Below are 25,915 nucleotides of genomic sequence, written 5' to 3'. Positions count from 1 at the left end.
CACTGATTATCCCCGTCACGTGATCACCCCATCAGTGCGCTGCCATGACAACCAGAGGTTTCCTCGAGACCTCTATGGTTGTTGATTGCAGATTGCTATGAGCACCACCCTGTGGTCAGCGATCATAACAATGCTGTCATTCTACTGTATAGACGTGATCTATGCATTGCCACTATGTAGCAGAGGCGATCCAGTTGTCCTATGAATGCTATTGAAGCATGTCAAAAAAGTTAAAAATTAAAAATATGAAAAAATAAAAAAACAAAAAAGTTCAAATCACCCCCTTTTCTCCCCAATCAAAATAAAACAAAAAAAAAAAAAAAATCAAACCTACACCTATTTGGTATCGCTGTGTTCAGAATCACCCGCTCTATCAATAAAAAGAAGGATTAACCTGATCGCTAAACGGCGTAGCGAGAAAAAAAAGCAAAACCCCAGAATTCCTTTTTTTTGGTCACCGTGAAATGCATTAAAATGCAATAACGGGCGATCAAAAGAACGAATCTGCACAAAAGTCATATACCGTATATACTCGTGTATAAGCCGAGATTTTCAGCCCATTTTTTGGGGGCTGAAAGTCCCCCTCTCGGCTTATACACGAGTCATATACCGGGGGGGAATCGGCAGGGGAGGGGGAGCGGGGGTGTCAGATCATACTCACCCTTCTCTGCAGCTCCTCTGCTTGTTCCATGTTGTCGGCACTGCTCTCTTCCTGCTTCAGCTGTCAAATGCTACCCGCTCATTAAATATGCGCATATTTAATGAGCGGGTACCACGTGACCGCTGAACCAGGAAGAGAGCAGCGCCGACAACATGGAACAACAAGCAGGGGAGCTGCAGAGACAAGCGCCAGGACCCGGTGAGTATGAACGGGAGGGGGGGCCATATTCACCTGTCCCTGCGCTCTGCTGTCTTGCGTCCTCTGCAGTGACATTCAGGTCACTGCAGAGCGCAACGCTGATGAGCAGGGGGCAGCGACTGAGGTGACTATACAGGTTTTTGGGTTTTTTTGTAAGGGAGGCAGCGGCAGCAGCAACATGCTGGGGCCACTCACTGTGCAGAAAAGCTGGGGCCACTCACTGTGCAGAAAAGCTGGGGCCACTCACTGTGCAGAAAAGCTGGGGCCACTCACTGTGCAGAAAAGCTGGGGCCACTCACTGTGCAGAAAAGCTGGGGCCACTCACTGTGCAGAAAAGCTGGGGCCACTCACTGTGCAGAAAAGCTGGGGCCACTCACTGTGCAGAAAAGCTGGGGCCACTCACTGTGCAGAAAAGCTGGGGCCACTCACTGTGCAGATAACTGGGGCCACTCACTGTGCAGATAACTGGAGCCACATACTATGCAGATAACTGAGGCCACTCACTGTGCACCCTCGGCTTATACACGAGTCAATAAGTTTTCCCAGTTTTTTGTGGCAAAATTAGGGGGGTCGGCTTATACTCGGGTCGGCTTATACTCGAGTATATACGGAAGTTAAAAAAAGTCAGCTCGCCCCACAAAAAATAAGCCCTCACCCAACCCAACATCACGAAAAATGGAGACGCTATGGGTATCGGAAAATGGCGCAATTTTTTTTTAAAAAAAACAAAATTTGGAATATTTTTTCACCACTTAGATAAAAGAGAACCTAGACATGTTTGGGGTCTATGAACTCGTAATGACCTGGAGAATTATAATGGTAGGTCAGTTTTAGCATTTAGTGAACCTAGCAAAAAAGCCAAACAAAAAACAAGTGTGAAATTGCACTTTTTTTTGCAATGTCACCACACTTGGATTTTTTTTCCCTTTTTCGAGTACACGACATGGTAAAACCAATGGTGTAGTTCAAAAGTACAACTTGTCCCACAAAAAAATAAGCCCTCACATGGCCATATTGACGGAAAAATAAAAAAAGATATGGCTCTGGGAAGAAGGGCTCCATCTTGAAGGGGTTAAGGGGATCTGTCAGCAAGATCAACTCCCCGAAACCTCGTACAATATTGGTATGCAGATCTTTGAAGATATTAAAGGTGTTTTTGGATTTTCATCTCCATCTGCAGCTGCATTCCTGAGTAAATATTTTCATTAATATGCAAATGACTTGTTAAGAGCTCTGGGTGTAAAACAGCTCTTAAGGAGCCTCTGCCTTCCACAGCAATTTCATTGCCTGGTACTAGTCTCTTTAGCTTGATTCCTGAGCAAAGAAATCAAATCAAGCTTTAGAGGCTGATGTAGGAAGGGAAACAAACATGGGAGGCAGTGGTTTGTTGAAGGGAACCTGTCAGTTGATAACATGCTGCCTGATCTGTGGGCAGGATGCATCAGGCACTGGCTGTATTATCTTAGCCAGGTATTTTTGATCCTGAAACACCAGAAAATGAAATCGCGCTACAGACTATTTGCACAGGCGTGTCCCCATCGTCATTTCCTCAAACAAGGCCCGGGATTGATAGGTCTCTGCCTACGTGCACAGGGCAGCAGATGGGGAGAATCTCGGGTGCTTTAAGGCTATGTGCACACGCTGCCGATTTTTCTGCAGATCTGCAGCAGTTTTGGCCCTGCGGGTCCACAGCAGATTCTGCTGCGTTGTACAGTACCTTTATTTCCTATGTAAAAAAAAAAAAAAACGCTGTGCACATGCAGCGGATATTTCCGCGCGGTTTTGCTGCGGGTTACAATCCACAGCAAGTTAATTCTTTGTGCGGTTTCCGCTGCGGTTTCACACCTTATCATTATGAGGTGTGAAACCGCAGGCTAATCCGCAGATAAACCGCAGGACTTTTGTCCTGCGTATTTACCTGCGGATTTCTCTACAAAATCCGCACAACCAACAAACTACGTGTGCACTTACCCTGAAATTATGTTTTTCGCTGAAACATCGCAGTGTTTCAGAGTCAAACATACCTGACTGATAATATAGCCAGTGCCCGATACATGCTAGCATATTTTCGGTATTTTGATGCGATTTCTTTGGCCGCCAGCTTTTATTTTAAGCCTGTATGAAACAAATTAGTAAGTGGCTTCCAAGCAGGAGCTGCCTGAAGAATGGTCAGGTCAATTATTTTAATCGCTTTGCGTCATTGGATTCGCGAAGAGGTTGAAAAGCTCAAACGACTGAACATATGCACAACAGGTCGCTTGTAGTGATGAGCGAGTATACTCGTTGCTCGGGTTTTTCCCGAGTATTTTGGCGTGCTCGGAGATTTAGTTTCTGCCGTCGTAGCTGCATGATTTGCGACTGCTAGACAGGCTGATTACATGAGAGGAATGCCTGTTTGTTCAGGAATTCCAACATGTATTCAGGCTGTCCAGCAGCCACAAATCATGCAGCTGAGGCAACGAAAACTAAATCTCCGAGAACGCGAAAATACTCGGAGGACACCCAAGCATGCTCGGAAGAACCCGAGCAACGAGTATACTCGCTCATGACTAGTCGTTTGCACATTGCAGTGCATATGATCATTACTTTTGGTGTGTCTTTCACGCTTTTTTAGGTGGATTATGGAGTGACTGGCCTGAAAAAGATGAGTGCACATGCCATTCCAGGTTCCCTTTAAATTCTTGTGCCGTATATTATTTATTATTTCAGAAATGATAACCTTTGTCATCTCAATCTTGCAACAGTGTCATGTGGCTAACCACATTTATAAACAAGAAAGGCAAGGTAACCAGTGGTATTGCTTTCAAATCCATTAAGTATACAAACATATACAAGATTCTAGAACATGTCGGACTGGTTCCAATTACTGAGAGAATATTCTTGCCGTGGCTCTTGTTGTTTTGGGTGTTCCTTCAGGCAGTTTCAGCAAAATAAATATCAGATAGAGGACAATTAGCACCTTTTATTCTTCCCAGTTAGAATAGTTATCTGAGGACTTGACTCCAGCAATGCTGGAAACTCCCAAGAGCTAGGTGTTTACGGTGTGTAGAAATGTGTTGTTGCCCATTGCCGGCTCTTAAGGCCCCGTCACACTAAGCGATGCACCAGCGATCCCGACAACGATATGACCCGGTCAGGATCAATGGTGCATCGCTAAGTGGTCGCTAGTGAGCTGCCAAACAGGCAGATCTCACTAGCGATGTTGCAACACAGCAGCTGTCGTTACTTACCTGTCAGACGTGGCGATGAAGACATCCTCCCGCCCGCTTCCACGCGTCGCCCAGGACGTTCTATTGCCGATATCAAGGTATCATTTTATTCAGAATCCTATGACCTAAGGGCCCATGTAGATGGCTTAGGAGAGTTGATGCTGCTGACAGATTTCCTCTAAGGACTAGCATATTTGAGTGCTTTTATTTAGTTTCTGTGCTCTTCTTCCAAGAGCCATCATTTTTTTTGTTGTATTGCGTTCTGCTGGACAAGTTGCATTTTTCCTCCTCCAATCAGCTCAGCCTCTGTCGACATGCGACCTGCGTACCCTATCTTTAGAATTAGGTACGCAGGCCTTGCCGATGTATGCGGATGCTTCTGCATGCATCGCTTTGACGGTGCGGCGACCTGCACCGAACGCAGAATGTTGCATTTTGGTGCGGTCGCCGCACCGTCAAAACGACGCATGCGGAGGCATCCACATAAATCCGGACGGCCTGCGTACCTAACGCTAAAGATAGGGTACACAGGCCGCATGCAGACAGAGGTGGAGCTGACAGGAGGAGGTGCGGCCCTCCGCAGCTCCTCCATATGCTAGTGTGAAACTAGCCTAAAAGGGTTAAAAGTTTAATGAAAATCAGCCCCACACATCTGAATACCCATTCTTTTTTAGTTGCAAGCACAAACTTTTCTGCAAGTCTCATTTACATGATTCGTCAGTTGCAGTTCAACAAATCTACTGCGCAAGAGTTAACCCTAAAGAGGACTAGCCATCACTCCTGACATGTATCTTTTAGTAAAGGTTTACATTTCCCGTAACAAGACTATTATAGAGTTAGAGATATACAGTATATAGAGATATGTATGTTTTTCCACCAGGAAATGTATTAATAAATTGGCAATTGGGCCTTACTATTTAGGAGAGTGATACTTTCCAATCGGAGCTAACACTGCAAGACACACTCCTTTAATAAGTCGAATGTCGAACTGTCAATATATTATACAGTTACATACAGTTGAAACTAGAAGTTGACATACACTAAATTAAAAAAGACATGCATGTTTTTCTCAATATCTGTCATGAAAGCAGAATAAACCTTTCCCGTTTTAGGTCAATTAGAATTACCATAATCTTAATATAGACTTACCTTGTAATGTCTTCACATCCTGTTCCGTCCAGATGTGTCTGGAGATCCCAGAATTCCAAGCCGTGGAAGTTCAATGACCTCCATATTGGGACACCCAACTGATGGGTGTCTCAATATGGAAACTGCTGGTGGTAGCAACCTCTTGCGCAGTACCACCAGCGGAACACCGCCACACCACACACTGTATATGCCGTACGTACCACACACACACACAGTCTGTATATGCTGTACACAGCCTCTTGTGCGGTACCGCCAGCGTCAGCACATGGGGAAAGAGAGAGTGGATAGGTGGGTGAGTACATGGGGGGGGGGGGTAGAGATTCTCAACGCTGCAAAGCCTGCCCCCATCGTGACATTACCGCCCTCCCGATGCAATAGCATCGGGCCTCCATTTAGTTATTAATATTTGTCAAATGCCAGAATAATGAGAGCGAGAGAGAATGTTTTAAAGCATTTTATTACTTACGGCAAAGTCAAAAGTTTACATACATTTCATTAGTATTTGGTACCATTGCCTTTAAACTGAATGACTTGGGTCAAACGTTTGGGATATCCTTCCACAAGCTTCTCATAATAGTTGGTCGGAATTTGGGTCCATTCCTCCTGACAAAACTGGTTAAACCCTTCGTGACAGGGCCAATTTTTAAAATTCTGACCAATGTCACTTTATGTGGTCATAACTCTGGAATGTTTCAAAAAATCCCAGTGTTTTTTCGTGGCACATTATAATTTAGGATAGTGCTAAATTTAGATTGATATATTTTGTGTTTATTTATAAAAAATATCAGAAACTTGACAAAAATGTAAAAAAAAAATAGCAATTTTCAAACTTTGAATGATTATCCCTTTAATCCAGATAGTCATACCACAGAAAAACATGAATAAATAACATTTCCCTCATGCCTGCTTTACATCAGCACCATTTTTAAAACACTAATTTATTTTGTTAGCCTTTTAGGAGGTTTAAAATTGTAGCAATAATTTTTCATTTTTTCAAGGAAATTTACAAAATTAATATTTTTGAGGGACCTATCCAAGTTTGAAGTGACTTTAGGGGTGCTATATATTGGAAAACCCCAAACATGATACCATTTTAAAAACTGCACCCCCTGACATATTGAAAACTGCTGTCAGGTAGTTTATTAACCCTTCAGGTGATTTTCAGGAATTAATGCAAAGTGGTATAGCCGGAATGAAAAAGTGTTTGTTTACCACCTAAACGTCACTAACTTCTGAACTGGCAGCTGTAGCCGGGAGACTCTAAAGCCCCCGTTACACATAACGATGTCCCAGCGATCCCACCAATGATCCGACATGATGGGACATCGTTAGGCTGATCGCTGGTGAGCTGTCAGCGATCAGAATCAGCGACGCTGGTTTCTAATGTAAACGTCGAGTATCCAGAAGCCCCGGCTCCTGGATACCCACTGGTTTCCAAGGTAAACATCAGGTATCTAAGAGCCACGCGGCTCCTGGATACCCGCTGTTTACCTTGGAAACCAGCGTGTACGCCGGTTTCCAAGGTAAACAGCGGGTATCCAGGAGCCGCGGATCCAGGATACCCGATGTTTACATTAGAAACCAGCGTCGCTGAGTGCTGGTCTCTCGCTGCCACATGCAGCGATTCGCGTTGGCCAGCGGGAGACCAGCGATCGAAAAAATGGCCCTGGCCGATGCTGCATGATCAGCGATAACTGGCAGGGGGGGCCGGTCGCTGATCTCCGTCACACACAGTGATCTCGCTGGCGAGATCACTGATGTGTCACAAAATCAGCGATCTCGCTAGCGAAACCACTGAGTGTGATGGGGCCTTTAGGCCGCTATTTGGCCATGAACTGCTATGGAAAACATCAGGACCACACAATCATGATCTCGGTGTTTCAATTAGATTAAAGTGCAAGCCCCCACAATCTATTAACCATGTATTTATGTAGTCACTTTTGACAGCAGCAACTAAGGGGTTAAACAGATATGGATGGTGCCAACAGCGATTTTTGTGATACAGCAAGTTGTCAGATATAGTGGACAGCCGACAGTTGCAGCAGGATTGTCACCTGTATGGGGATGATATTCCCTTATATATCAGGTCAGTAAATATACGTATTGGCTTGAGGGTGATACTCTGCTAGTTTCTGCGGATGTTGAATCCCTATACACCAATATCAGACATCAAGACGGCATTGCTGCCGTACAATATTTTTGGAGACATCCTTATTATCCCTTGGTCTTAGGGAACTTCTGCTGGAACTACTAGAGTTCACCCTCACACACAATTTTATTTGTGTTCAAGGGATCCTTCTACCTACAGCTCCAAGAGACAACCATGGGTGCGGCCTTTGTGCCATCCTATGCCAATCTGTTCCTGGGGCTGTGGGAGGGATCTCTTTCTGTCAGACAATCAGATGCTGTTGGGCCATGTACCTTTTTGGACACAGCACATCGATGACATTTTTTTGTCTGGCACGGCACAGCCGCCGACCCCAAAACAGCTCATTTTGTCTCTAAACAACGACTGTAACATTTATCTTACTTTCATGTGGGATAATGTAAAAATTGATTTCTTAGATGTTGCTATTAGTGGAGACCCTACTGGGAATGTCCTTAGCGTTAAGGATAACAAAGTTATATAAAGCAAAAGAAACACAGTCATGAAGCCCACTGGGAAACAGTAAATTAACAATCTTTATTAAATAGACTCCGTATGGCTGGTCTGCGTATGGCTGCATACATTCTCCCTTAAGCTCCGCCTACTTCCGCATGTGTCCTGCATACCCATCTTTAACATTGGGTAAGCAGGGACATGCGTTGTATGCGGAGGCTTCCGCATGTGGAGTTTTGATGTGCCCGCCAAACGCACAGAAATGCAACATGTTGCATTTCCGTGCGGTCGGTGGACACATCAAAACGCCGCATACAAAACACATCCGCATACAACGCATGTCCCTGCGCACCCAATGTTAAAGATAGTTATGCAGGACGACGCAGACCAGACTCTGCGGAAGTAGGTGGAGCTTAAGGGAGGACGTACGCAGACCAGACATATGCAAGTGTGAACTTAGCCTTAGCCACTTTGTTACCATTTTGGCAGTATGCTTCAGATCATTGTCCTTTTGGAGGACTCATTTCCACCCAAGCTTTAACTTCTTGGCTGATGTCTTGAGATGTTGCTTCAGTATTGCCACATAATCTTCTCTCATGATGCCATCTATTTTGTGAAGTGCACCAGTCCCTCCTGCAGCAAAACAACCCCACAACATGATGCTGCCACCTTTGTGTTTCACAGTTGGGATGGTGTTCTTAGGCTTCCAAGCTTCTCCCTTTTTCCTTCAAACGTAACGATGGTCATTATGCCCAAAAAGTTTCATTAGACTACAGGACATGTCTCCAAAAATTAAGGTCTTTGTTCCTGAGTGCATTTGCAAACATTATTCTGTTTTTTTATGTTTCTTTTGGAGTAATTGCTTCTTCCTGGCAGAGTGGCCTTTCGGACCATGTTGAAACTGAACTCGTTTCACTGTGGATATTGGCACAATCTTGCCAGCTTCCGCCATCATCTTCACAAGGTCTTTTGTTTTTGTCCTTGGGTTAATATGCACATATCGGACCACAGCACGTTTATCTCTGGGACACAGAACCCGTCTCCTTCCTGAGCAGTATAATGGCTGGACATTCCCATGTTGTTTGTAGTTGCATATAATTGTTGGAAGAGAAGAATAAGGCACCTTCAGATATCTTGAAATTGAACCCAAGGATGAGCCAGACTTGTGCAAGTCCACAATTCTCTTCCTGATATCTTGGCTGATTTCTTGAGACTTTCCCGTGATGCTACACAAAGAAAGCAGTGTGCTTCAGGTGTGCATTAAAATACATCCAGAAGCTTTGAAACACATGACATCATCAGATGGGCAGTCCAGAATTCTTTAAGCATAGCAATCTTAGTGTATGTTAACTTTTGACTTTGCAGTAAGTAATAAAAATGCCTTAAAACGTTCTCTCTCTCATTATTCTGGCATTTGGCAAATACTATACTAAAAACTAGTTCGCCCGTGCGACATTTTCGCACATTGGACGTCGGGGGCGCAGGCAATTTCAGAAAAAGAAAGCTGGTCAAATGTAAATGTATTTCATGAGATCAGGAACAAAGACAGGTTTTTATATATGTAGATTGGTAATACAATAAATTGGTTTGATAAGTAGAGGCCAAAAAAATGCCTTCCGGTTGAGGTGGCATCTGCATGTCATTGTGTCTTTCTGCAGGTTTATGAAAATGAATGTTTAAACTGTATTTAGTGATAAAATCGTGAATGTTTGGTTTGTTTGGCTCTTTTCTTGCTGAAGGGAGCAAGTTTACTTTTCAAATGGTGTATCATTTGTGTGTGTGGGGCGAAGTAATCAGCGTAAAAGCAGTGCATGTTTACAAATCTGTTTGCATATGTGACTCACCTGCAGTGAAGTGTGAAATCCTCCAATGTGCCTGAAATAGGCTGAGCAAGCACTAGCACTTGGGCAAGCAGGAAAGACCCCAAGGCAAATGTTTGGATTTGTTTGTGATGTCTGTAAGCAGCTTTGTGATAGTGTGCTTTGGGGAAGACCTTTCAAATGGTGTATCATTTGTTTGTGTTGGTGGAGTATGAACGGAGTAAGCGTGCAATTCAATAGGCAGTGCATGTTTACAAATGTGTTTGCATACGTGCCTCACCTGCAGTGAAGTGTGCAATCCTCCAATTTGCCTGAAATAGGCTGGGAAGCAATTTGGCAAGCTGGAAGTCCCCAAGGCAAATTTTTTAATTTGTTTGTGATATCTGTAAAGCAGCTTTGTGGTAGTGTGCTTTGGGGTAGTGTGGTGCCACCTGCAGGTCATTTTTCCTTACTGCAGGTTTATGAAAATTAATGTTTAAACTGTATTTTGTGATCAAATCATGGATTTGTGGTTTGTTTCGCTATTTTCTTGCTGAAGGGGCAAGTTTACCTTTCAAATGGTGTATCATTTGTGTGTGTGGGTGGAGTATGAAAGGAGATACAACGTAATCACCGAAAAACAGTGTTTAGAAATAATAGAATAGATTATGGTAATCCTAACTGACCTAAAACTGGAAAGTTTATTCTGATTTCATGTCCGATATTGAGAAAAACATGCATGTCTTTTTTTGTAGTGTATGTAAACATCTGGTTTCAATTGTTGGTTGAAAAATCCCTAGGTCCATCAAGTTTAACCTTCCTACACCAATTATATATTTTGTCACTAAACTATAACCCACAACATGTTCAGAATTTTTTTCTGAAAAAAAAAAAAGGAAGCACGGTTTTTTTAAAAGATGTGAAAAGAGCCATTAGGTCCTCTCTAAGTGAAACCCAATTTAAAAAGATTTTTTTTTTTTTTTACAATTTGCAATATATTTTCTACTACACTGAATTACACTCACTGAAAGGATTTTAATACAATGCACCTGCACAGGCCTTGAGACAAAAGTTTGACTGCTGTTTTTTAATATGTTTTTATTTATTTATTTTTTAAGTGCCTTATAAGCTGATCTTGGCTGTACAGCTAGATTCCTCCAGCTATAGCCGAGGTACCCATGTCATATGTTAAGAGGAATGGGGGGGGGGGCAAAAAAGCAGGAATTAGTCCTACCGATAATGTTGTTTCCAGGAGTCCATCATGTCAGCACCACTAGGAGGTTGTCCTTCGTATCCTTGATGGAGACAGGAACACAGAAGAGGTTGAATAGCCCCACCCACTACCACCCTTCAGTGATTTTTCCAAGTACCACAACAGGATGGCTGCAACGCTATTTTATTGAATTTCTCTACTCGCATGTTTACATCACATACCAGATAGGAAATCACAACAAAGAATCTTAGGGAGGGTTTATAAGGGATGCTGTCATTATGGACTCCTGGAAACATTACCGGTAGGACTAATTCCTACTTTCCAGGACAGCACCACCAGGAGAAATACCAAATAATTCTTACTAGGGCCGGCTTACTGCTTGAAGGACTTTACTCCCAAAGGTCATCTGTTGGCCTGACAGAGCGTCCAGCTTGTAATGCCTACAAAAGGTGTTAGACTTGGACCAGGTCGCTGCCCTGCATATCTGGTCCATTGTGATAAGTCCTGTAATTGACTGTGCCTCGGGCCTCCCTGGCGTAGAAGGAAGGCTACTGTGGTTGAGTTGTCTGAGAAGATCCTTATGTGCTGATCTTTTAACTGTTCCTGATATCCTTTTAGGGCTTTCCAAACTGCTCTGAGTTCTCTGTAGTTTGAGGACCTGTTGCGTACTGCTCTGGGCCAAGCTCCCGGGAGGTAAGTTCCTTCCATGTGAGCAACCCAACCTGTAAGGCTTGTGTCCGTAGTGACTTTGATGAATGGGACGTTCTCCAGAGCCTTCCTCTCCCGAGGTTCACTGTACTGGTCCACCATGATAGGGACTCTTACATTTTTGGATAGTCGTATCCTGATGTCTAAAGATGTCTCTTTGCCATCCCATGCTGCAAGGGTCTCCTGCTGCAGGTTTGTCGAGTGATCTTGACTCCACTGGACGCAGGGAATACATGAGGTCATCAGGCCCAAAGATTCTTGTGGCTCTTCTTATGGAGACATACTTCCGTCTCTGTATTAATTGGATTTCCTGTGTGATTGCCTGCTGTTTATCGGTAGAAAGGAGTGCTCTTTTTCTGAATCTAGAATAACTCCGAAAAACATTTTCCTCCATTCAGGCGTGAAATTTGATTTTCCCCAGTTTATTACCCATCCCAGCCATTCCAGAGCTGACACTGTTAATGATAGGTTTTCTTCCATCTGCTGTGGAGAGTCTGCTACCAGCAATAGGTCGATCCAAAAATGAGCACTATGAACCCAGAGAAGTCACAAAAATGTATAAATCTTTATTAAATACCACAGTACATGCAGAACATATAAAGTTAAAAAAGTGGGAAATCCAAAAAGGCACCACTACCCACATATACACTGATAGAGAGGCTGCACACATCCCAAAAAACCCCCAACACTCCCTCACCAAAGAATGCATCACTATGTGAGGACGCCACCAAGGCACCAAAGTCGCAGATCAAATGGCCAAATAGTTATATACAAATAATAGAATAGTGCATAGCTAAGTATCTACCTCCTGTAAGTGATGGTGCCAGCCCCAACGCACGTTTTGGCGCTCAGCCCTCTTCAGAAACGTGCATTGGGGCTGGCACCATCACCCACTGGAAGTAGATAGTTTGCTATGCACTATTGTATTATTTGTATATAACTATTTGGCCATTTGATCTGCGACTGGTGCCTTGGTAGCGTCCTCACATAGTTTTTTCTGAATCTAGAATAACTCCGAAAAACATTTATCGAACAGCTACCCATGGTTTTAATGGTTTGAGGTTGATTATTGTCCGAAATTCTTCTCCTGTTTGTTTGTTTTTTTATGGAGAAGAGCATTGAATAATGCCCCCGAAATCTTTAGGAGACTGGGACCTCCACTATGGCCTTCATTTCTAAAAGGTCCTGGATGTCTTTCAGGAACCTTTGATGTACTGCTGGGGATTGGGCCTTGGTTAGGCAAAATCTTTTGGGGGGCCACTGGATAAACTGTATCCTGTACCCCTCTGCCACTATACTCAGGATCCATGGGTTCTGGGTGATTCCCTGCCAACCTCTGAGGAAGCCCTGAAGTCTCTCCCGACTCCTCTGGCATCATTGCCTGCTGGATCTTGGCTCCTGATTCTGGAAGGAGCTTCTTTCTTTACCACCTTTAGGGTAACTCCACCTTACGGATTTCCCTTTCCCTTTATAGTCCTGTCTGGGATGGGAGGGAGTCCTCCGAAAGGACTGCATTCTTTTTGGCTTCTGTTTTGGAAAGCCTTTCTTTTTATCTGACACCTTCTCGAGTAGGTCATACAGCACTAGACCGAACACATGTAGGCCCGAGAACGGTATCGAACAGAGCTTGGTTTTTAGATTGGGTGTCTCCGGTCCATGACCTAAGCCACAGGGCTCGCCTTGCTGCATTGGATAGTGCGTTATTTCTTGCAGCAAAGCGTACTGATTCCGCTGAGGCGTCTGCCATAGAGTCGGTCGCAGTCTTCAATAGTGGCAGGGATCTAAGGACATCTTCCCTGGGTGTTTTGTTTTCAATTTGGTTTTCCAATTCTTCCACCCATAGGCTCATTGACCTGGCTACTGAGGTATCCGCTATATTCGTCTTCATGATGGCCACTGATGACTACCAGGCCTTCTTGAGGAGGTCCTCTGATCTTTTGTCCATAGGGTCTTTCAGGCTGAATGAATCTTCAAACGGTATTGCTGTCTTCTTTGAGACTCTGGCCACCAGGATGTCGATTTTTGGTACCGATTCCCATACTTTAGTCTCCTCTGGGTCGAAGGGAAGGCGGTACTTAAAACTCTCTTGGGACTATCAGTTTTATGCCGACATCTTCCCATTCTTCCAAAATCATTGCTGTTATGTGCTGGTTTACTGGAAAAACTCTGTTTCTGCGAGCTCTCAGGCCCCCGAACATCTCGTCCTGGATTGTTAGGATTTTTCTGTGCAGATTTTGCTGAATCCGCAGGTAAAATGACCTGCGTTTTACCTGTGGATTTAGTGTAGATTTCCTGCAGATTTTGTGCGTTTTTCGCCTGCGTTTTAACACCTTAGGATTCATATAATGGAAGAGGTGTAAAAATGCTGCAGATTCCGCACACACAATTGACATGCTGCGGAAAATAAACCACAGCAAATCTGCGCAGAATTTTCAGCAGCATGTGCACAGCGGATTTGGTTTTCCATAGGTTTACATGGTACTGTACACCGCACGGAAAACTGCTGCAGATCCGCAGGGCCAAATGCGCAACGTGTGCACATACCCTTAGGGGTTCCACGGAGTCTTCTACCTTCATGGTATTCCTGACGGCCTGTACTAGCATGTCAGTATTCTCAGTGGCAAAGAGGTATTTTTTCCTCCCTTCCGAAACTACTGTTGAGGAACATTCGCCCTCATCCGAAATGGAGTAGGCCGATACTTCTCCTTCCTCGGAGTTTGGATCCTCGCCCCATCGAGGTCTTTTGGGATGGGGGGACTGTGCTGGGACCAGTGTTGAAACTGTTGCTTGTACCTCTTCCCTTATCATGTATCTAATGTTGTTCCTCTTTCAGCAACTTGGATATGCACTTTTCGCAGTTTTTTGGGATGCCCCTCTGGGAGTCTGGCTGAGCAGAGCGGGCACTTGTTGCTTTTCCGTTTGGTTGCTGTCGCTGAATGCTTATGCGACTCCTGAAATAAATGTAAAGAAGGGCCTTTATCTCTGTCGTGACCCCTGGAGGACCCCAATCATCGTATACTCACTGGATCCAGGGGGGATTCCAAGGTTTGGACGTCAGGACATCTAACACTCTCCATCTTTACTAAGTCAAGTGTGCTGTCAGCTGTCCGTCATTAAGTAGTCTGTCTTACCTAGCTTCAAGACATCTGATTCGGATGTCTCCTTCCGAGCTCAGCTGCTGTTGATTTTGGCGTCTCCAGTCACCGGCCGTACTGCGCATGCTCCCCCTGGAGCGCACGCCGGCTGCCCTGGAGACACCATTTCCTGGAGCCCTGATAGGTGCCACGCCCCCTCGACCCCAGTCATGGCGGTAGCCCCCCTTTTGAAGCGGGTCCCGATGCTTTCGGGCTGCCTTGAGGCTGCCTGTAGTCCCCGGGAGCGGCCAAGAGCCTGAAGCCCCATCCCCACCTGAAGTAGTCACCGGCATGCCTTCCGGAAGTTTGGCCCAGGATGCCGGCTGACTATCACCAGGACAGCAGCTATGGCCTAGAGCCCTCTGAGGGGATATGGCAACCGTTGGGATCAGTCAGCTCGACCGAAACACTGAGGAACCTCCCTCGGTTTCAGCGTTCTTTGCGGAGGATTAATCCGTGACCTCCGCTCTGGACCCCCACGGAGGGGGAATTTTACCAGGAGCCCCAGCTCGACCAGGATCCGATCATGTCAGGGAAAACCCTGGCCCGCAGGTGCCTCATTCTTTGCTCCCTGCGCTCCTCTGCGTCTGTCCCTGATAGGGACAGGTAAAACTCTGAAGGGTGGTAGTGGGGTGGGGCTATTTAATCTCTTCTGTGTTCCTGTACATATCAAGGATACGAAGGACAACCTCCTGGTGGCGCTGTCAAGAGGGATATCCTGGAAAAATCTATATGGTATCTTCCGGTACGTTTCTAAACCTATACAAGATATACAGGAGAATAAAGCTATATAACGACGATAGATTAAAATATGAGATTAATACAGATTACATTTTTTATTCTAAAGTATAAGAATAGCTGAACAAATAATTTTCATGAACTGTATGTTTGCAATTCTCTCAGACAGGCCTTGCAATTATGGTATACTACAGACCTGGGCAAGGGGCGGCCCCCGGCCCGCCCACTTCCTGTGACCGGCCCGTGGAGGGGTCCAGGACTTCTCCGGTTCCTGCTTTCCTCATGAGTCATTCATGAGGAAAGCAGAAAGCAGAGGAGTCCCAGCAGACGCGGCAGTGAGTGGAGCGGACCCCGACCTCCTGAGAGCGGCACAGAAACATTGCCTCCAGCGCACCGCCCACACACCAGACCTGCGGCACCAACTGGTCGAGACTGGAGGGGGGCGTGGTCTGGGAGAGGGCTGCGTAGATGCCGTTGGTGGCGTCTGCTTGCAGCAGTATACATCACACCACGCCTCCAACTCTGTGCTAAAACGTGCGGGCGTGGTGTGATCTATACTGCTCCAAGCAGACCAGTGTCACAGTGGTGCAACGTAAGGCTAGCATCAATTACTTTACAATGGGTCTGGACTGAGTGTTGGGGCTGGACTGGGTGTTTACGTCAGGCCAGGGTCTGGGAGTCTGGGTAGAGTGGTCAGCGCCTAATAAAGCCCCTGTGAGCAGTACAGGAGTGGTACACAGATACCACTTGCTTCCTCCCCTGTCCCCTGCAGCAACCACGTTCTTCTGAAACTTGGGCAGAGACTCCCATTGGAAGAATTGGGCAAGGTTAGGCTAGTTTCACATTTGCGTGTCAGGGCGTAGCGACGGCCTGCGCACGGCCGCCGCTAAGCCCCGCCTCCTCCGCTGCATGCGTCCCCTATCTTTATCACTGGGGACGCAGGCCGTGCGCAGTATGCGTTTGGCGGCGCAAGCGTCCTTTTGACGGTGCGCCGACCAGCGCCAAACGCAACCTGTTGCACTTTGGTTGCGCTCGGCGCACCGTCAAAAGGACGCATGCGCCGCCAAATGCATACTACGCACGGCCTGCATCCCCAGTGATAAAGATAGGGGACGCAGGACGCATGCAGAGTCATGCGCCGGTAGGCGGAGCTACCGAAGGAGGCGTGGCAGGGGCGGGGCTTAGCGGCGGCAGTGCGCAGGCCGTCGCTGCGCCCTGACACGCAAATGTGAAACTAGCCTTAGCTGTTATAGCCCTTAAATATGTCCGCTAAAAAAAGATTGATGGAGAATGCAGAGTTTTTCTCAAGGAATGGACTTCTAAATATTTATTTGCTGAAGCCAAAGGTAAAGCTGTATGCTTAGTTTGTGGAGAATACATAGCTGTGTTTAAAGATTACAATTTGAGTTGCCATTACGAGACTATTTTAATTGTATTGTAAATCTTTGCATTGTTTAACATACTGTTTATGAAAAGATAGCATATGTATACTATATATTATATACATATATAGTATTGGGTACAACTGTGTTAATTATATTAGTCCGGCCCTCTGACACCATCCTTATTTCTAATGCGGCCCCATGGCAAAATTAATTGCCCACCCCTGGTATACTAGATGAAGGTCCGATGCTATCGCATTGGGAGGGCGGTAATGTCACGATGGGGGCAGGCTTTGCAGCGCTGAGAATGCCCCCCATGTGCTCACCCACCTATCCACTCTCTTTTTCCCGTCTGTGCTCTCTTCTTTGACCTGTCTACCCCTCCCAGCGGCGATCATGTTCGTGACAGTGTTCTGCTGGTGGTACCGCGCAAGGAGGCTGCGTATGGCGTATGCAGTGTGTTTTGCGCACATAGAGAGTGTGTTTGTGTGTGTGGCGCGTACGGCATATACAGTGTGTGTGTTTGTGTGTGTGGTGTGTGTTTGTGGTGCAACGGAATTCCGCGCAAGAGGCTGGTACCACCAGCAGTTTCCATATTGAGACACCCATCACTTGGGTGTCCCAATATGGCCACTTGGAATTCTGGGATCCAGACACATCTGGACGGAACAGGATGTGAAGACATTACAAGGTAAGTATATACAGTTGTGGTCAAAAGTTTTGACACCCCTGCAATTCTGTCAGATAATACTCAGTTTCTTCCTGAAAATGATTGCAAACACAAATTCTTTGGTATTATTATCTTCATTTAATAAATGAAAATACACAAAAAGAATTGTCCTAAACCCAAATTGGATATAATTCCACACCAAACATAAAAAAGGGGGTGGACAAAAGTATTGGCACTGTTCGAAAAATCATGTGATGCTTCTCTAATTTGTGTAATTAACAGCACCTGCAACTTACCTGTGGCACCTAACAGGTGTTGGCAATAACTAAATCACACTTGCAGCCAGTTGACATGGATTAAAGTTGACTCAACCTCTGTCCTGTGTCCTTGTGTGTACCACATTGAGCATGGAGAAAAGAAAGAAGACCAAAGAACTGTCTGAGGACTTGAGAAACCAAATTGTGAGGAAGCATGAGCAATCTCAAGGCTACAAGTCCATCTCCAAAGACCTGAATGTTCCTGTGTCTACCGTGCGCAGTGTCATCAAGAAGTTTAAAGCCAATGGCACTGTGGGTAGCCTCCCTAGATGTGGACAGAAAAGAAAAATTGACAAGAGATTTCAATGCAAGATTGTACGGATGTTGGATAAAGTACCTCGACTAACATCCAAACAAGCTCAAGCTGCCCTGCAGTCCGAGGGTACAACAGCGTCAACCCATACTATCCGTCGGCGTCTGAATGAAAAGGGACTGTATGATAGGAGACCCAGGAAGACCCCACTTCTTACCCCGAGACATAAAAAAGCCAGGCTGGAGTTTGCCAAAACTTACCTGAAAAAGCCTAAAACGTTTTGGAAGAATGTTCTCTGGTCAGATGAGACAAAAGTACAGCTTTTTGGGCAAAGGCATCAACATAGAGTTTACAGGAGAAAAAAAGAGGCATTCAAAGAAAAGAACACGGTCCCTACAGTCAAACATGGCGAAGGTTCCCTGATGTTTTGGGGTTGCTTTGCTGTCTCTGGCACTGGACTGCTTGACCGTGTGCATGGCATTATGAAGTCTGAAGACTACCAACAAATTTAGCAGCATAATGTAGGGCCCAGTGTGAGAAGGCTGGGTCTCCCTCAGAGGTCATGGGTCTTCCAGCAGGACAATGACCCAAAACACACTTCAAAAAGCACTAGAAAATGGTTTGAGAGAAAGCACTGGAGACTTCTAAGGTGGCCAGCAATGAGTCCAGACCTGAATCCCATAGAACACCTGTGGAGAGATCTAAAAATGGCAGTTTGGAGAAGGCACCCTTCAAACATCAGGGACCTGGAGCAGTTTGCCAAAGAAGAATGGTCTAAAATTCCAGCAGAGCATTGTAAGAAACTCATTGATGGTTACCGGAAGCGGTTGGTCACAGTTATTTTGGCTAAAGGTTGTGCAACCAAGTATTAGGCTGAGGGTGCCAATACTTTTGTCTGGCCCATTTTTGGAGTTTTGTGTGAAATGATCAATGTTTTGTTTTTTGCGTCATTCTCTTTTGTGTTTTTTCATTTAAGACAAATTAAATGAAGATAATAATACCAAAGAATTTGTGTTTGCAATCATTTTCAGGAAGAAATTGAGTATTATCTGACAGAATTGCAGGGGTGTCAATACTTTTGGCCACAACTGTATTAGATGCAATTACGTTATATTTCAGTGTTTGGCCTAAAAAACACTTTCAATGTAGCATCCTTAACATGTTACATCAACAAAATGTTTATTTCCTAGCATATTAATAATATATAGGATAAATCAGGTAAGAAAGAAAGTGCTCCTATGGTGGCTCCCATAGTTAACAAACCGTACTGTAGTTAATTTGTTCCGACCGTTAAGCATCCAATGAAAAAAAAAACACCAATGGAATTATGCTACGTAGGCAAAATCAAGTTTGAAGCAGGCAGTAATGTAGGTAAGGCTATGTTCACATTAGCGTTCGGGGGCTCTGCGTATGGCTGTGTACTTCCTCTGTTAAGCCTCGACTACTTCCGCATACTTCTGCATGCATCCTGCGTACCTGTCTTTAACAATGGGTACGCAGGACATGTGGATGTATGCGGATGCGTTGTTTTGACGTGCCCATCGACCGCAAGGGAACGCAAGTTGCATTTTGCACAGAAGGCGGCGCATCAAAATGACGCATCCGCACATCCTGCGTACCCAATGTTAAAGATAGGTTCGCAGGACGCATGCAGACGTATGCAGAAGTAGGCGGGGCTTAACGGACGAAGTGCACAGCCATTCGCAGAGCCCCTGAATGCTAATGTGAACCTGGCTTAAGAGTCAAAAGACAGCATGTTAAAGTTTGTGACATATCTAAACTGTGGGATTACAAAATATGTAATAGCATTTCTAAGCTTGTTACTTAAGTTCTTTTTATAATTAACTTATTAAAAGACCTTTAAATGGCACAGCATGTGCTCTACCTACTACTCTCATTCCTTTCTGTACCATGAATTCCTCCAAGGGACAATGAGATTTTGACAAATAATTACCTACACATTTTACATTTATCGAAAGTGGTTTGGGACATATTCACAATAAGGCTATGTTCAAATTATGTTTCTATTTTCATTTTATCAAAACACATTTTTTTCTTTCTGCTGTAAGTTACTGGGTTTCCAATGTGCAAAAACATGGATAGATCTACATTTTGTTATTTGAGAGCGCAAACATCATTTGTGTGTTCTGTTACATCCCTTTGTAATCATGAATCTACAAAAAATAAAAACCTACCACCTTTCAACAGGATGCAAAAATATGGTGTCAACAGTCTTACAGCCAATGCCCAAAGTGCAAACGATAGGAAATAAATGTCACATTCTATACATGGAGGTGTTCATTTTTCAGTACATAACCTTAGGAAATCCTTGTTATAAGTTTCCTTATTTAGTAACTACTATGATTTTTTTATTTATGACTCAGCTTCTATCCATGTACAGTGAAAAAAGTATAAAGTGAAAAACTGGTAGCATGGTTAAATGTCAGTAAAACCCCAATTACCTGCGTGGTGGAGTAGCAATCTTACTGCGTGGTATACTACTTGCACCGACACTAGACAAAGCCGGCCTTGGTAGACCACTTCTGGATATAGGTAGAGAACTTGCAGTCTTGTTGGGCATAGGGATCCCAGAACTTGAGATAGATTGCAGACTCGTTGACTGAGGAATGCCACCATTGCCTTGTATAGTTGGGCTGACATACGCTGTAGCCTTCAGAGGAGGCCTCACAGATACTGGGAAATTCCCCACACTGTGGACTCTTTGTTGGAGCTGACCAGGTGAAGGAACTAAAGATAAAAATGAATAATACCAATTAGCAGGTAAAAGCTCAAAGCATATTTTATAACTCAGGTGAGAATTATTAACACGATGATTGGGTAAAAAGGTTAATGAAATGAATTGTATAAGATTAGACTCTTTTTTTAATCCTTTACGCTAGGGGTGGGGAACCTTTTCTCTGACAAGAAGCCATTTGAATATTTAAACCATCATTCGGGGGTCATTCAAAATCATCAACTTGAAAATGATCCAGCTATATATATATTATCAAAACATGTAATTAACTCGCCCCCTAATGTGATAGCTGGAGGGAGCAGCTTCTCTTTGGTGAGGTGTGTGATGCTAGGTGGTATTGGTGATGTTGCTAATCAACTGTTTTTCCGATTTGCATCAGTCTGGAGCAAAGTTGACTCTTAGGCCTCTTTCACACTTCAGTTTTTTACAATCAGTCACAATCCACCAGGTCTTGAAAAAAACGGATCCTCAATTTTCTTTTGAGGATCCGTTTTTTTTCCCCATTGACTTCCATTAATGGCGGATTGTGACGGATTGCCGTCCGTTGCATCCGTTTTTTTTGAGGATCCGCCAAAAGTTGCTGTCCGTCACCATCCTCAAAGATTTTAAAACGGAGCTTGTAACGTTTTTTTTCTCTGGCGGATCCTCCAGACACTGATTTAACGCGAAATTCTTTCTGGTTGCCGGACCAAAAAAAATTCTCTCTCTCTCTCTCTCTCTCTCTTTTTAAATTTCCTCATTTTCAGGATCCGTCTGAAAACGGATCCTGTGCCATCCGTTCACATCAGTTGAGAACGGATCCGCTTGTCGGCCTTTTTGGCGGATTTGAACTGATGCAAAAAACTGAAGTGTGAAAGAGGCCTTAGCAATGAATTTTGAAAAGAATTCACAGCAGTAAGATCTGAACACAGATGTAGATTACACTGTCTGATTCCTCATAGTGGGAAATTCATTACTGCTCACATTACATTTATAGAACTCATGCAATGGGAGATCTCCTGCATACATGATATAGGAAACACAGACTGCTCTATGTATGTCACAGGAGACGCAGGGGCTGGAGCATATACATCACACAAAAGACACTAAGCAGGACCATATTACACAGGAGAAGCTGGGGCTGGAACATATATATCACACAGGATTCACTGGGGTTGAGGCACACACATCAAAGGAAAGGCTGGGGCACACACTTCACCAGTGGGCACCCAGGGCACACACATCACCAGAGGGCGCCCGGGGCACACATATCACCAGAGGGCGCCCGGGGCACACACATCACCAGAGGGCGCCCAGGGCACACACATTACCAGAGGGCGCCCAGGGCACACACACACATCACAGCTGGGGCATATACAGTTGAAACTGGAAGTTTACTTACACTATATAAAAATACATATATGCATGTTTTTTTCAATATCTGGCATGAAATCTGAATAAACCTTTCCTGTTTTAGGCCAATTAGGATTATCATAATTATTAATATTTTCAATTGCATGAATAATGAGAGAGAATGCTTTAAGGCTTTTTTATTACTTACTGAAAAGTCAAAAGTTTACATACACTAAGATTATTATGCCATTAAACCATTCTGGACTGCCCATATGATGATATCATGTGCTTGGAAGCTTCTGATTTTTTTTTCTGATTAGAGACACACCTGTGGATGCATTTTAATGCACATCTGGTAAGATTGTGTCAATATCCACAGTGAAACGAGTACTGCATCAACATGGGCTGTAAGGCTCCTCTTTCGCTGCAGGAGGGTCTGGTGTAACATAGTTTTGAAGGCTGTAGGAAGACCTTATGTCCATCTAGTTCAGCCTATTTTTAGTGCAGCTGTTCTGCATTGTTGATCCTGGGGAAGGCAAAAAACCCACAGAGTAGAAGCCAATTTTCTCCATAGGGAAAAAAATTTCTTCCCCTAAGCTGGGTCAACCATCTTCCTATAATATTCTGTTATTCGTAACCTTCTATACTGTTACTCACAAGAAAAGCATCCATTCCTTTCTTAAATTCATTCAGTGAGTTGGCCATCACCACTTCCTCAGGAAGAGAATTCCAGAGCCTCACTGCTCTTACCGTGAAGAACCCTCTTCTATGCTGGTGCAGAAATTGTCTTTCCTCCAAACGAAGAGAATGCCCCCTTGTTCTTGTCACAGTCCTTGGTACAAACAGTTCATTGGATAGATCTCTGTATTGCCCTCTGATATACTTGTACATATATATTAGGTCTCCCCTAAGTCTTCTCTTTTCTAGAGTAAATAGACCTAATTTTGATAACCTTTCTGGGTATTGTAGTGAACCAACACCATTTATCATTTTAGTAGCCCTTTCAAGTTCAGTAATGTCTTTCTTGAGCACCGGCGTCCAAAATTGCACACAATACTCCAAGTGTGGTCTGATGAGTGATTTGTACAGAGGGAGAATTATGCTTTCATCTCGTGTCCCCAGACCTCTTCTAATGCATCCCATGACCCCTATTTGCTTTGGTGGCAGCTGCCTGACACTGGGCACTCCAATTGAGCTTCTTATTGACTAAGATGCCTAAGTCTTTTTCCATGTCTGATTTCCCCAGCAGTTTCTCATTTAGTAAGTAATTGTAGCATCTGTTTCTCCTTCCCATGTGCATATCCTTACACTTATCTGTGTTAAACCTCATTTGCCATTTTTCAGACCAATTCTCTAATTTACTCAAATCTGTCTGTAGTTGCAAACCGTCCTCCTTTGTGTTAACTACCTTACATAGTTTTGTATCATCTGCAAATACTGATATTTTACTGTGTAAGCCATCTACTAGATAATTAATAAATATATTAAATAGTAGGGGGCCCAATACAGAACCCTGTGGTACCCCACTAGTAACCCTGGCCCAATCTGAGTATGCACCATTAATATCCACTCTTTGTTTTCTATCACTAAGCCAGCTACCTATCCATCTACACACATTTTCCCCTAGCCCAAGCTTTCTCATCTTATAAACGATTGGTAAGTGTGGGACAGTGTCAAATGCTTTACAGAAGTCGAGATAAATGACATCCAATGATTCTCCTTGGTCCATTTGAGAGCTTACATCATCATAGAAGCTGATCAGGTTAGTTTGACAGGAGCGGTCCTTCATAAATCCATGTTGATATGAAGTTAAACATTTATTAACATTGAGATATTCCATAATGGTATCCCTTAGAAACCCTTCAAAAATTTTAACCACAACAGATGTTAAGCTTACCGGCCTATAGTTTCCAGGTTCCCTTTTACACCCCTTTTTGAATATTGGTACCACATTTGCTTGCCGCCAATCAAAAAGAACAGACCCTATTTCTATAGAATCTTTAAATATAAGGAATAGAGGCCTGTCTATCACATTACTTAACTCCCTTAATACCCGAGGGTGAATGCCATCAGGGCCTGGTGATTTACATAGTAACATAGTTATTAAGGTTGAAGGGAGACTTTAAGTCCATCTAGTTCAACCCATATCCTATCCTAACTTGCCCTAACATGTTGATCCAGAGGAAGGCAAAAACACCCCATGTGGCAAACAGTAAGCTTCACATTGGGGAAAAAAATTCCTTCCCGACTCCACATACAGCAATTAGACTAGCTCCCTGGATCAACGCAATATTAAGGAAACTAGTGTATATACCCTGTAATATTATACTTTTCAAGAAAGGCATCCAGTCCCTTCTTAAATTTTAGTAGGGAATCACACATTGCAACATCATATGGCAGAGAGTTCCATAGTCTCACTACTCTTACAGTAAAGAATCCGCGTCTGTGAGTATGCTTAAATCTTCTTTCCTCCAGACGTAGAGGATGCCCCCTTGTCCCCGTCACAGGTCAAAGAGTAAAAAGATCATTAGAAAGGTCTTGGTATTGTCCCCGCATATATTTATACATTGTAATAAGATCACCCCTAAGCCTTCGATTCTCCAAACTAAATAACCCCAAGTGTAATAACCTGTCTTGGTATTGCAGACCCCCTAGTTCCCTAATAACCTTGGTCGCTCTTCTCTGCACCCGCTCCAGTTCAGATATGTCTTTCTTATACACCGGAGATCAGAACTGTATACAGTATTCTAAGTGTGGTCGCACTAGTGACTTATATAGGGGTAAAATTATGTTCTCCTCATGAGCATCTATGCCTCTTTTAATGCATCCCATTATTTTATTTGCCTTTGCAGCAGCTGCCTGACACTGGCCGCTAAATGTGAGTTTGTCGTCCACCCATACACCCAGGTCTTTTTCAGTGACTGTTTTGCCCAGTGTTTTACAATTAAGCACATAATTATACATCTTGTTCGCTCTACCCAAGTACATGACCTTACATTTATCCCCATTAAAGCTCATTTGCCATTTATCAGCCAAGCTTCTAGTTTACATAAATCCTCCTGTAATATAAAATTGTCCTCCTCTGTATTGATTACCCTGCAGAGTTTAGTGTCATCTGCAAATATTGAAATTCTACTCTCTATGCCCCCTACAAGGTCATTAATAAATGTTAAAAAGAAGCGGGCCCAAAACTGACCCCTGTGGTACCCCACTGCTAACCGTGACCCAGTCCAAGTGTGCTCCATTAATAACCACCCTTTGTTTCCTATCCCTGAGCCAGCTCTTAACCCACCTACACATATTTTCCCCTATCCCAATTGTTCTCATTTTATGTATCAACCTTTTGTGTGGCACCATATCAAAAGCTTTTGAAAAGTCCATGTACACCACGTCCACTGCATTCCCTTGGTCCAGTCCAGAACTTACCTCTTCATAAAAGCTTATCAGATTAGTCTGACAGGAACGGTCCCTTGTAAACCCATGTTGATATTGGGTCATAAGGTTATTCTTCTCCAGATACTCCAGTATAGTATCTCTTAGAAAACCCTCCAGGATTTTACCCACAGTTGAGGTTAAACTTACTGGCCTATAATTTCCAAGTTCAGTTTTTGTCCCCTTTTTGAATATTGGCACCACATTTGCTATACGCCAGTCCTGTGGTACAGACCCTGTTATTATGGAATCTTTAAAGATTAAAAATAATGGTCTATCTATGACTGTGCTTAATTCCTGCAGTACTCGGGGGTGTATCCCATCCGGGCCCGGGGATTTGTCAATTTTAGTGATTTTTAGATGCCG

General features: G+C 44.0%; 1 protein-coding gene across 5 annotated transcripts in view; it reads right to left on the bottom strand.

Annotated features, from left to right (window-relative positions):
- Positions 1 to 25,915, bottom strand: part of SLAIN1 (SLAIN motif family member 1) — a 96,473-nt gene that overhangs the window by 4,705 nt on the left and 65,853 nt on the right. For all 5 annotated transcript variants that reach the window (XM_073580426.1, XM_073580425.1, XM_073580427.1 and 2 more), the window contains one exon: positions 20,493 to 20,778. In XM_073580426.1, coding sequence (XP_073436527.1) covers positions 20,493 to 20,778 — 286 coding nt within the window. The remainder of the gene's footprint in view (positions 1 to 20,492; positions 20,779 to 25,915) is intronic.

This window comes from Dendrobates tinctorius, unplaced genomic scaffold (genome assembly GCF_039654945.1).
Source record: "Dendrobates tinctorius isolate UK_male_01 unplaced genomic scaffold, ASM3965494v1 ptg000064l, whole genome shotgun sequence".
Lineage (NCBI taxonomy): Eukaryota > Metazoa > Chordata > Amphibia > Anura > Dendrobatidae > Dendrobates > Dendrobates tinctorius.
Note: the sequence above shows the minus strand (reverse complement) of the source record. Positions and strands in the feature narration are given on the sequence as shown.